The sequence below is a fragment of the Nyctibius grandis genome, chromosome 2 (assembly GCF_013368605.1).
Source record: "Nyctibius grandis isolate bNycGra1 chromosome 2, bNycGra1.pri, whole genome shotgun sequence".
Classification (NCBI taxonomy): Eukaryota; Metazoa; Chordata; class Aves; order Nyctibiiformes; family Nyctibiidae; genus Nyctibius; species Nyctibius grandis.
Window position 1 is genome coordinate 92,070,345 of NC_090659.1, and position 12,472 is coordinate 92,082,816.

The 12,472-nt window shown below is 37.0% G+C and overlaps 1 protein-coding gene across 5 annotated transcripts in view; it reads right to left on the minus strand.

Moving 5' to 3' along the window:
• Nucleotides 1-12,472, minus strand: part of VWA8 (von Willebrand factor A domain containing 8) — a 225,603-nt gene that overhangs the window by 195,520 nt on the left and 17,611 nt on the right. For all 5 annotated transcript variants that reach the window (XM_068418061.1, XM_068418042.1, XM_068418050.1 and 2 more), the window contains 2 exons: nt 4,435-4,565; nt 2,207-2,317 (listed from right to left, as the gene is read on the minus strand). In XM_068418061.1, the coding sequence (XP_068274162.1) occupies nt 2,207-2,317; nt 4,435-4,565 (242 nt within the window). The remainder of the gene's footprint in view (nt 1-2,206; nt 2,318-4,434; nt 4,566-12,472) is intronic.

The window sequence follows — 12,472 nt, forward strand, 5'->3', positions numbered from 1 at the left end:
AGGAAGGGAAATGCTATGTAAATCTGAAAAGCATAGACCATATCTTCAGTCCTTCATATGAGTTCACCTTCTCTTTAGCCCACCTATGGCAATGGGAGCAATCCAAGCTCTTTTGGGAATATTTTGTTAAGGCTACCTACTGATAGTCTTCTCTGTCTTGAAACAGTTCATGCTCTGGGGTTTAAAGAGAGTAGTGTCTGGCTTCTGTAATGTTTTGAATTGTTACAGTCATCTGCAAACCTCAAAATCATTAAATGTACTAATTAAAATTCAAACCCCAGTGTAACCTGTAAAACTTTATTCCCTTTTATTATTGAGCTATTATTAGATCTGTGATGGTTCTAAACACAACCATGTACCATATTTTATGTGTCTTTAACTAAAATGTAGGGTTAGAAAACTTCAGCTAGAACATCACTATCTATGAGATTTATCTTTCATGTTTCCAACATTTTGAAAGTGCTCATCTAAATACCAATGATTTATTTTCTTATTTTCCCTTTAGAGCTTAAATAGACTGGTTATATATGTGATGAGTAACACATGAGCTGAGGAACGATATCACAATTCTGACTGATTTTAGTACTTTGGTATCTTGCTAAAGAAAAGCCTTGGTGTGAAGTACTGCTGTGCTGGATTCTAGTAAAAACCTTTTAACTGAAAATTTCCAACAGATTGAGGAAGAAAGGTAATCTTAGACCTTTACCTTAGAAAGCTAATCTTCCTGGAGTGTTCTTACTGGAGCGAGATCACTCAAAATAGCTTGCACAAAGTGAAGTGACCTGCCTCATACTTACAGTCTTCAGACAAATACAGGGTTAACAGACCATCTCACATCTTGGTGAGCTTCTTACAGTCCCTTATACAGTGGATCTTACAAATGTTAGTTAACTAATGCTCTTACACCAGAGGTAAATTACCTTGACTATCCTGTAGCAAGCATGAGGATAAGGCTGTCCATAGCAGCAGTTAGGCATGGGGCTAACATGAGTTTATGAGTTAACCCCACAGCCTACACAAATGCTCTCATCCTCTGGTAAACGATAAGCCATTTACAGCCCTAATCCACACGACAGTACTTTAAGTTATCTCATATTGCACAAGATTCATATTTCCGGATAAGCATGAAATAATTTGAAGTCCTAGAAGTAACTAAAAAAAACCCCATTTAATTTGTTGTTATCCTTCATTCTGAGGATCTTCCACTGCTCAAAGTCATTATCGTAGTTTCTAGAAAATCCATTTAAAGATTTCTTTAAAGTTTGGAGGCTGAAAAAGAGATCACTGGGAATTAAAAGAAAAAAAAAAAGAAAAAAACAAGGAAAATGTTTCTTTAAAACAGAGAACAAGGCTTTTAGGTTCTCTTTCCTCTCCTGTTCCCATCTCCCCTTCCACTCACAAATCACTCGTATCATGGTGGTATCATTAACCTGTACACTATCAGCAACTGAAAACTGTTTTAGATAACACACTTAAATTCACACTAAAATAGAGAAACTGACCCACTGCATTTAATTAGAAACCTAACTTGTATACAAATTTTAGGTATCTAGGAAAACAGATGTTCTAAATTAAGTGTATGTTTTACCTGCATAATCAAAAGGGAGACATGCCGTTGATAACTTACAAAGAGAAATCTTATCTAATCTAAGTCACTCTATGATTGTACTTAATCAGCTAATGGGTTGGGGCAATACTGATGGCAGGAGTGTTTAAATCACTATTTTAGTCCAGATCAGCAGCGAGCTTTCAAATCAAATCTCCCAGTTATCTCCATTTACTGTGCTTGGGTTTCACAACACAGAGCAGTCTTAAAATACATGAACTAGACTCTTTTTCAATGAAACTAGAAGATTCATTTCAGGAATACATTTAATGTGCTACAAGTGTTAGGTAAGAGACACACCAAGAGAAGTGCTTCTCTAACCTGCACAGAATGGATCTCACTCCTTGTTACAGAAGCATATCAAAAATAGCCTGCCTAAATCAACCCGTAGTACTCTTAAGAGACAGAGTAATCTTGGATTTGGGCAAAGATAACATTTTTGGTAATAACAAGATCAAGAGTGTTATATGAGACTTTCTAACTGCATCAGAAAGATGTCAGTCAGTCTGCAATCCACATACTATTTTTTCATCATATAAACCATGACTTCCTTCAAACTACTTGTAAAAAATAATTAGGTGGTGTGTGACTGCAACTTGCCTGATCAAGATAAAAAGCACTACCATCTCGGATCTCTCGTCGCTGTTTGAGGTCAGTTTCTGTGGTGTCCCTCGATAGTGCAATATATTCCACCTCCCGCTTTGTTAGCTCCTGTGGACAATAGTCTGAAGTTATTACAAAAATAAGACTATAACCCCAGTAAGAGAACTTTAACAATAGGCCTAGTGATATAATTGTACAAAAGAGCTCTAGGCAGCAGCACAGTGATCTGAAATAACTCTGAGCAAAATCTAATCTCTCTTATTTTTAAAATGTTTACAGTGTGTTCTGCCTCAAACAAAATGGTTTGTATTTCTGCTCAATAAACTTTTGTTTTCCCCAAACCTGTTCTAAAAACATAATAACCAGCTATATATTCTTTCCATTGAACATCTGTAACATCCTGTAAGTTAATCTTCTGGTTCTGGACTCTGAAAAACAATCAGCATCTGCAAATCATGAATAAAAATCAAAAGTTCTCTGTAAAAGATTGAAAAGGTTCAACTCTCGCTGCTCAGTAACACTTACACTGTGACACATTTGTGATAATTACCTGTACATGGTTTGCCCATATACCGATGAACTATATTGTTCTTATCCTCTTTCCTTTTAATGTCATGAGATGCAGTCTGCATCTCTAAAATTATATACTATTTAAAAAATGAGAACCCTTGGGTTATGGTTTTGCTTATTTTGATTCAATATGAGATATACTTAGAATTTTCTATCTTAAACAAAAAACCCACATGTATTTATACCTGATGTTCCTGCCTCTTCCATATCTCGGTTATCACGCATTCTGCTAGGAAACAGATTCATGCCGAAATGCTCTTAGCCCTTACCCCTCAATTAAAGGTATGAAATATTTAACAGATCTCTCTAAGAGGCAGCTTTAAACTATAGTTGTATGAAAAAAATCAAGCAAAGATATAAAAACCCATGAAAATTATTTCCTTTCCACTTTTCAGTGCCTATTGGTTACAAAGCCACCAATTCCTTTATGCTGCAGGTAGATACAACTGTACTTTCTTATAATGAAAGGAAAAAAAAACAGAAGGTGAAATACAGGAGAGGTTTCTTCATCAATTAGCCTTCTGTATGAACACATAGTAGTAGCTTTCAGCAAGAGCAGATAAAAGTTTTCCAGGCTTACATAGCTTCATTAAAGGGACCACAGCACGTATCAGCTCGCATGCAAAGACCAGCCTTCACGTAATTGGCATTGAAACAGTAAGCTGCAGCCTTTCTAATATAGCTCAGGTGCATATGAACAGTGATATAAATAACAAGACACATTCTATGTCCCATGCCTGGATATCAAGTGTCTCCTAAGTCCTCTTTTTAGGTTATACCAAACTCTTCTCATTTATTTTAAGGAATAATTGAGCTATCAAGTAGCATATCTGCTTTGCTGAATTAAGAAATCTTCGCTGTCCTTTCCAGAGTTCAAAATCTTGCAGCTTTCTCCTGTACGCTTTACCTCTGAGAGCTAGTCTTTGAATTAGTATCTTTTGTTTTTTAAAGGAATGGCTGATCTTTATGGTAATTGTTTATACACCTCCATTTGTGATCCTTCTGCCCAACTAGACTCTATATAGAGCTCACGGCAGATGAAGTCCTACCCACATCACCTTTTGGAGCAGACAATCCCCTCTTCCTGATCATTTAAGGGCACTGACGATTTAAACGTGAAATTTTGCACATGGTGCTTACATGGTTCATGCAGATGGACGTAGGCAAGTCCTTCCCACATTCCAACAGAGGATCATACACGTATCTACTCTTCCTAATCACTCACAAGAACTGTTCCCAAGTGTTGCTCAGAACATTCCTCTCCCAAATCCTTTCCTTCATTTCTTTTTTTATATAACGAAGCAAAAACGATTTGTTGTCTGTAACAGTAGGCAGATATCTTAATCTTCTAACATACATAATGCCTAGAACAAACTGTTCCTCCATTTGTGATAGCATATGGTAACACAGTTTTCCAACTCTTTTTTTTCCCCCCTGTAGTTTAAGCAGAAAAACATGTATTAAAATGTCTGTACTTTCTATTCATCTATAACAAAAATTGAACTTTGGAAAGCACATTTATGGAAAAACTTATTTACTTCCTAAGTAGCTAGCTGTAAGATTTTCTAGGACTACCTTTTACAATTTGGCTAGTAGAGGAATGACGAACTGATGGTAATGACTATGTCTCCAAGAATTTAAACCAACATACTTACCAGATACTGCATGGCAATAGATCGCCGGAGAGGCCCAGGAGGACCAATAAGAAAGACATCTTGGCCAAGAAGATCTTTCTGCATTATCCATCTTAAATGGTGGACTACAGACTGGGCCAAAGAATCTGTCACTTTGAAACAAACACAAAGATAAGAACACATTATTTAATTTTGGAAAGTGTTAAATACTGACCATTCACACATTTTTTTATTCTTATCTCCAAAAATAAAACAAAGACACAAAGATGTGCTGCCTTGAAGCTGGATAGCTGAAAAGCAGGGAATTCCACACACAGTTTATATTAGACTACTTAATTTACATATAAGTTTTTATACCTATCTTACCCATTGTCTTTTTCTCTGCCCAACTTCATCCTTCAAAAAAAAAACCAACAAAAACCAGAAAAAAAATGTTGTTGATTCTCATTTCACATTAAGCTGATCAATGCCAAGACTGCTCTTTATTATCCAATGTTGAGTAGATTTCTCAGCATCAGTTATTATAATATAGACACGTTATTAATAATTTGTAAAACATTGATCCAGCCTATATCCCAATGCTTCTGTGAATCACAGAATCACAGAATTATCTTGGTTGGCAAGGACCTTTAAGATCATTGAGTCCAACCATTAACCTAACACTACCAAGTCCACCACTAAACAATATCCCTAAGCACCACATATACTCGTCTTTTAAATACCTCCAGGGATGGTGACTCCACCACTTTCCTGGGCAGCCTGTTCCACTGCTTGATAACACTTTCCGAGAAGAATTTTTTCCTGATATCCAATCTAAACCTCCCCTGGTGCAACTTAAGGCTGTTTCTTCTCATCCTATCGCTTGTTACCCGGGAGAAGAGACTAGCACCCTCTTCGCTACAACCTCCTTTCAGGTATTTGTAGACAGCAATAAGGTCTCCCCTGAGCCTTCTTTTCTCCAGGCTAAACAACCCAAGTTCCCTCAGTTGCTCCTCATAAGACGTTGTCCAGACCCTTCAATCATGAACTTAAAAAACCCACAAAACTGTACTTGCATCAAACTAAGATTAATGTTCAGAGATATATTTAATTTGCTATTTGCTTAAACGACAACTGCAGTCCTGCTTACATTTTGACACAATAACACACAATTAAATTATCAAGGAAATGCAAACCTTGCAGTATCACTACATCAATACCAAGCAGCTTCCACAATCACATGACAAAAAACAACTCAAAGCAGATCCACTTATTTTTATTAAGAATACCATCCCCTTATTATTTTTAAAAGCAATAACCTGATTATAATTAAACTAAAACCTTTACCACATGTATGCAAATGTTGGCAGCACTGGAAAGCACCATGCAGAAAGAGCACACTGAAGGAGGGGCACCATTCCTGCTGCCGTACATCACACCATCTCCTTCACATACCCCCCAGAAAAGCCTGTCCCTTTCTCAGACACAAGCGAAAAACACTAGTAAAGGGGGAGAAGGAGAATGCAAGCAGTCAGGAGAGACATTTATGTATGCACGTATGTAAATGGTTGCTTTCAGAACAATCTGACAAGACTGATGATGGGGTTTGAAGCTGGAGCCTTGAGGGTGATGTCTGGGATGCTGAAGTGCAGTAAGAAAGGAGCAGGAGGCGATGAAATCTTCAAATTGGTTATTTACCTTTTTTCAGTGTGATCACTGGTTGCAATTAGAAGTCAAAATTTTAAAAAACAAGCTTCAGTTCTACATCAGCTTTCCTGACAGAAGGGAAGCTGTACATGTGGGGCAGAGTTAAGGATGGCAACCAACAGTGCCCCTCGGTTCTGAGGGGTTTCAGTTCACTGTTGAATTTTTGTATATTAGAAGTAAAATTCATTTTTGTAAGACTATAGAAACAGTATTAAATGACTATATTAGATTCAAGGAAGATTTTTCAAGCATAAAAGTGGCTAAGGAAAACTTTATCAAGGATCTTAACTGAATGTTTCGATCTGGCACTCAGAAAAACCATTCAAAATCTTCTTCCCCTTCCAGAGAAATCTACTGTATCCTAACCACCAATATGAACAGCAATAACATACACACATAAGTGAGCGATCTATGCATTAGGATTATCAGATTAACTATAAATAAACATTTCACGTTTGCTTTTTTGTTTTGTTTTGTTTTCTAAACAACTGTCATTAGCATGCCCAGGATTAGTTCTCATATATGGTAAGATCATATGAATGTCAGAATATTTTCTTCTTTGCTGCAATACTGTTTTCCAAAAGCAAGGCACATCACACACACAACAGGCCAAACGCAAATAAATTCCTCGCTGAGAATAACATGTTCCTTTCTATGAGATTTTCAAGAAAATTAAGAAAGTTTCTATTACATACACTCCTTGGGAAATAAATGGTAACACAGCAGAGCAGAACTGCTCCATCCAAACTTTGCTACTGTACAGCTACGGTAATTTGAAACGCTCCAGACAAATAAAGTGCTTCATTAAAGGTACCATTAAAATTGCAAGACAGAGATCTCACCGAGAGGCACATGCATTATTACTCCTACCTGTTGCATGAACATGTCAATATGCCTCTAGTGTATTTTTGTAATAGCTGTTCTCAAAAAAAAAAAAAAGCTGCATTACTTAAAGTGGACAAATAAGCTCGGAAATCTTGCCGAAACATTGAATTCTTTCATGTCAAAAGTAGTGCACTAGAAGCATGGCAAAACCAGCTTTGACACAGCATGACTACAAATGCCTCTAGTGTAATTCACATTAATATGTGTAGCTATCTTTTTTATTTTTAGGATGGCCTCAAGAAAAAAACTCAGGTCAGACTTAAAAACAGTACCATAAATAGAAACAGGATTTAAGAACATTCAGCAGCATCTGCAAGAAAAACTATCATGTAAAAGAGAACATGAGTGTACAGCATTCAAAAAAATCTAAAATCTTAGAAATGTGATCCCCCTGAAAACCTTAAGGAATATATATATATATAAAAGGCACTCATAGTCTTGTCATAGTGTTTAAACAGCCCAAATTTCCTCTGAAATATTAATATGCAAAATGCAACTTTAAAAATTCTCCTATAATTTCCTAACTTTTTTTTTTTTTTTGAGAAAAGGACATGAAAGACACAATTCCTTATTGATACATTTCCTGGAAAATACTTTCATTGCTTCACCATTCACATAATTCTCCTCACATACAAATTACAGCTGGATCGATTATAATACATTTTCAATCACAAAGTCACCACATCGACCATCTGCAAACTCACTCAAAGGAAGCCTGTTACAAATAATACCGACAATTCAAAGAAGCATTCCCTAAGGTGAACTGTCATGACAGCAGCTTCCACTTGTCAGTTCCTTCTATTCCAACATGTAATATCTGTACATTGCTACAGATATTAAGCCTACTTCAGTTTTTCCAGTTATGTTCTTCTAAAATGAGAAGAATATAAAATTTTCTTGGTACATGCAGTCTATGCGGCAAAAACTGTTTCCAAAGCACAGCGTGCTTTTCGAAAGCAACTTCAGATGCACATATACGGTATCTTGTATATTATTTCTACATATTTAGACTATTTGTATCATGGTATCTGCATTGCAAAGCTTTTATGGTTTCTCTAACATGACTTGAAAATATTCCTCCCTGTTCAAGTGCTGTATATTAACTGTACTACAAGCACCATATAATCATTTTCTATGACATTTAGAAGACAAGGCAAATTAGCTGAAAAGAAGCACCAACATGTATATTACAGTAATTTTTATTAATTATTCCATGAGTCAGATAGCATCTAACGCAAACTGGGTTTGCACAATCTGTTTAGTGGCACTCTGGTGATCTGCAGTAGTTGAGTAGCTGGCCCTACATTCTTAATCTGCAGGATGGTGCGTAGGAAGCCTCTACAGTGTATTCTCAAAGACACCATCTGGCACATGCAGGAGAGTAGCTGGTGCTACAATTTGCTATTCCTGTGTATCAAGGATGGCCAGCGAAAGAAATTGCATTCTATTGCTTTGTAATATGTGATAAGTAGGACAACACCTAGCAGAATCTGCGCAAACATTTTGTAAAGTGAGCAGTTGAAGCTGAATGGAGAAATCCCCAAATAAGAAAAGAAGAAAATATTGTTGATAGATTTTGAAGCAAATGCAGCAGCTGCTCTTGTTTGATCCACAAATCAGCTTTTGATAAAACCAAGACTAAAATGGCTATGTTAGCCTCGGAAATTTTCCAGTTCACTCATACTTGAATTCTTGGCACATGCCACACTCACTGAAACCGTAAGATTCACTGGAGACAGCAGATAGTATCTGCTGGCAAGTCCTTGTGTCCCACCTACAGAAGAAATCCCATAAATGAAGGAGACACCTACCTCTTCCCACTGTTCAAAGACAGGCAGTTAAATGAACTGATTCCCAAGAATATCTATTCCAGATGTGGTTCAAAATACATTAGAGCTCATGTCCCTGTGTGACTCTAGCTTGGTCAATCACATAATAACCAACAGGCACTTAGAAGACATCAATATATATAATTTTCAACAGAAAAAAAAAAAGACCTCTGCATACCCTGAACCTTTGCTATAGAGCATGTTCAGAGTCTGAGAACAGCTCCTTTTATTAGGGGACGCAAAAGTTCATGAGGGAAAAAAGATCTGCCTCTCGCCCGATTACCAACGGGGTCCTTTAGCTTTCCATGGCAGTTTGCAGTACATCCAGCTCAGGAGGCGGCTGCTGTAAAATACAGTTGAGGAAGAAGGGAACAAGGAGGGAGGTCTTTGACTAAAAACATAAACACATTTCAAAAAGGGAAAATGTTAAAAAAAACCCTGAGCTCACTGAGACTTATTTCACAGCTTGTTCAGGCTGGGGGGCAACGAAAGGTGTGAGTTGCCCAGGTCATGGTGAAGGAGGCAGCATGGCCAAGGTGAAGAGGGAAGCACTCCTATGTGGCCTGCTTTCAGCTGCTTTCATTTAGCACTTCGCAAGTAGAACATTGCTGCTCTTCCAATTTTATGCTGATGCACAGAGCCCAAAGAGTTTTCAAAGTCTCATAACGCAGTTACATTGCAAAGAGTTTTCACTGGAATACTATTTTTCCTCATAAATTTTTCATAGAAACAGTCTTCATTCCAAAAATTTTTGTTCTTGCAGGGGTAAGGAAACAAGTTGTGAGTCTTTGCAGGGGCTTAGAAAGGGGAAAGTTCCTTCTTGGATGAGACCATAAATTCATTTATCATTAATTCCTCTGAATCGATTGCTTCACAGGAAGGTATAAGATCAACATAGGTAAATCGTATTTCTCCATGGGAATATAAATGAAAAGTAAATACAAAGGAATCACGTAAAACCAAACAGATTTCTGGAAGGAACCCTGAATGGGATTCAGAAGACTAAGTTTCTCTTAGTGACATATAAACATGGAATAAATGAAACTATTCTTAGCTGGATGTACAACTCATAGGGTAATACATAGCCAGAGCAGTGATCTGTAGCTCACACTCCAACTGGAGGGACATACTGTGTCTGCTTTTGAGCACAGCAGCTCAGTCCAGCACCGAAAAGTTTGAGATTCTAGGAAAGCACGAGAAGAATTATCAAAAGAAATTGGAATTTAGTCCAGAAAATAAACAAGTGAAAATCATAACAACAAATGTTTTCCAATATGCAAGACAGAATCACAGTGAAGAAAAAAGTTATCTGTACATCATGGTTATGCTAGATAGAACAAGGCCCAGGGAACTAAAAGTATGTCCAAAAAAATGTAAATGAGGCATCAGAAAAAGCTTTTTTTCACAAAAGTATTGTTAATTACTGGGGCAAAGCATGCAGAGGCGTTCTGGAATCTACATCACCAGCACATTTTAAGAACAAGGAGGACAAACATCTCTCAGAAACGGTTCAGATTCAGCTGACCCTGTTTGAGGCACAAGGAACAGTGCAGACAACTCCCTGAGCTCCACCCAGACCTTCGCTGCAGGTTTCCATGTCCCCATGTCTCCCTGTGCCTCACTCTCGGTATAGACAAAACAGGAATAATGGTGTAAAACATTCAGAGCTCTACTGACAAAAACCCCACTATTTCAGATTCTGCATTAGGTGGTAACAGTCAAGTAGCAGATCAGTTTCAAGCCTACATGAAAACTCAAACGGTTGAAATACATAGAATCATAGAATAATTTTGGTTGGAAAGGACCTTTAAGATCATCAAGTCCAACCGTTAACCTGGCACTGCCAAGTCCACCTCTAAACCACGTCCCTAAGCACCACATCTACATGCCTTTTAAATACCTCCAGGGATGGTGACTCCACCACTTCCCTGGGCAGCCTGTTCCAATGTTTGATAACCCTTTCGGTGAAGAACTTTTTCCTAATATCCAACCTAAACCTCCCCTCTCTGGGAAGGATGGATCACCATCTCTGACAACAGACATCTTTCCTCAGGCTAGGAAAAAAGAAATGAAATGACAAAAGTCCTTGTTAGCACAAAATTAGTCATTCTGCAATATAACCTGTCTCTGCAATGTATCGCACTCTGACACTCAGATTTAACGTTAACAGAAAGAAGAACAAACACACCTTCCAGCACAAATCTGAACCTACTTTGAGCAATAACTGAACACACACGCTTGTCCCTGCTTCAGCACGTGGTGCATATGTGGTGTCTGGGAGGACACAGAGGTGTCTTACTGTTAACACAACACTGATCTTTCATGTGAAGAATAAATAACAGGAACTGCTGGCACCGCTAAGCCTGCTACAGAGAAATAACCCAAATTTCTTCAACATTAAAACATTTCCCTTTCAAGCAAAGAAATCCACTTAGTGCTACTTTTTTTTGTATTTCATTATCACACACACAAACCTTCTGTTTAAATTCCTCATGATAATTAATCTTCCATATATCTCAACTGACAAAACTAACAGGATTTATCACTTAACCCCTTGTATACACACATGTCACTTTTGATCACACATTAGGGATGGTGCTCAGACTTAGGACACCTGGCACAAAACCACACACTGTTTGAAACTAATCTTCCACAATTCAATGCAGTTGCATTAACGTGACTACAGCCAAACTGCCAAATGCACTTGCACCTTCAGAGAGCAGCAGAAGCGACGTGGCGTTGCAAGAAAACATCCCTTTTCCTGCTTTAACAAGGATTTGCTGTCATTGAACAAAGTGTCCTGGAGGAGCGATGTTAGGAATTGTTTTGTCAAGATTAATAAATACATGAAGTATCAAGTACATTGTCATTTTCATAAAATTTCCAGAAATCGTTAACGAAAGCAGGCACTGACATGAACTCGACATAAAGAAAAATTAACGTGTGTTCTCTCAATTCAATTTTAGATCTAAACTATCATGGAAAGCCGTATAAAGTTTCTCCAAAGTATAATTAAAGACACAATCATGCTTTTCAGGCATGGTGAGATTTTAAAAACGTAGGATATTTACTGATATTTACTATCAGTATTTTTACTGATAAAAGAACAAGTAGTGCAAAAATAAGTGCCCTCTTTCTAGAACGTGTCAGACAATTATGACAGAAATTCCATTAACAAAACTCCCTTGTATATGACTCATTTTTACTTGTCACTTATAAAAAGAAAAATAAGAACAATTCAGATTTTATATACCTTTAATTATCATCTTCCACGAAAAAGCCATTTGCCAAAAATAGCAAAACAAATTGATATTTTACATTAACACACAAAATGGAGTACTTCATACAGAACTTGCTACGTACCTAGCATAAAACCTGAAAAGCAAAGACATCAAAACATAAGGTAAGCAGCAGTATCTATTCTATCCATTTCTGCAAAATGTAACAAGGTTCAATAAAGGAGTTAAAAATCAGTTTAATTTGGTAACAGAAAGTATTAAATATTTTTGTATCAATTATGTGACAAAATGACAAATGTAAAGTTTTGCAGGTACTTAATACATTTACATTCCTTATTGTGTTATAATTTTTTCCAGATTTTTAAGGCTATTTTTAAGTCTAGAATAATAATGCTGAATTTAGAATAACTTATAACATCC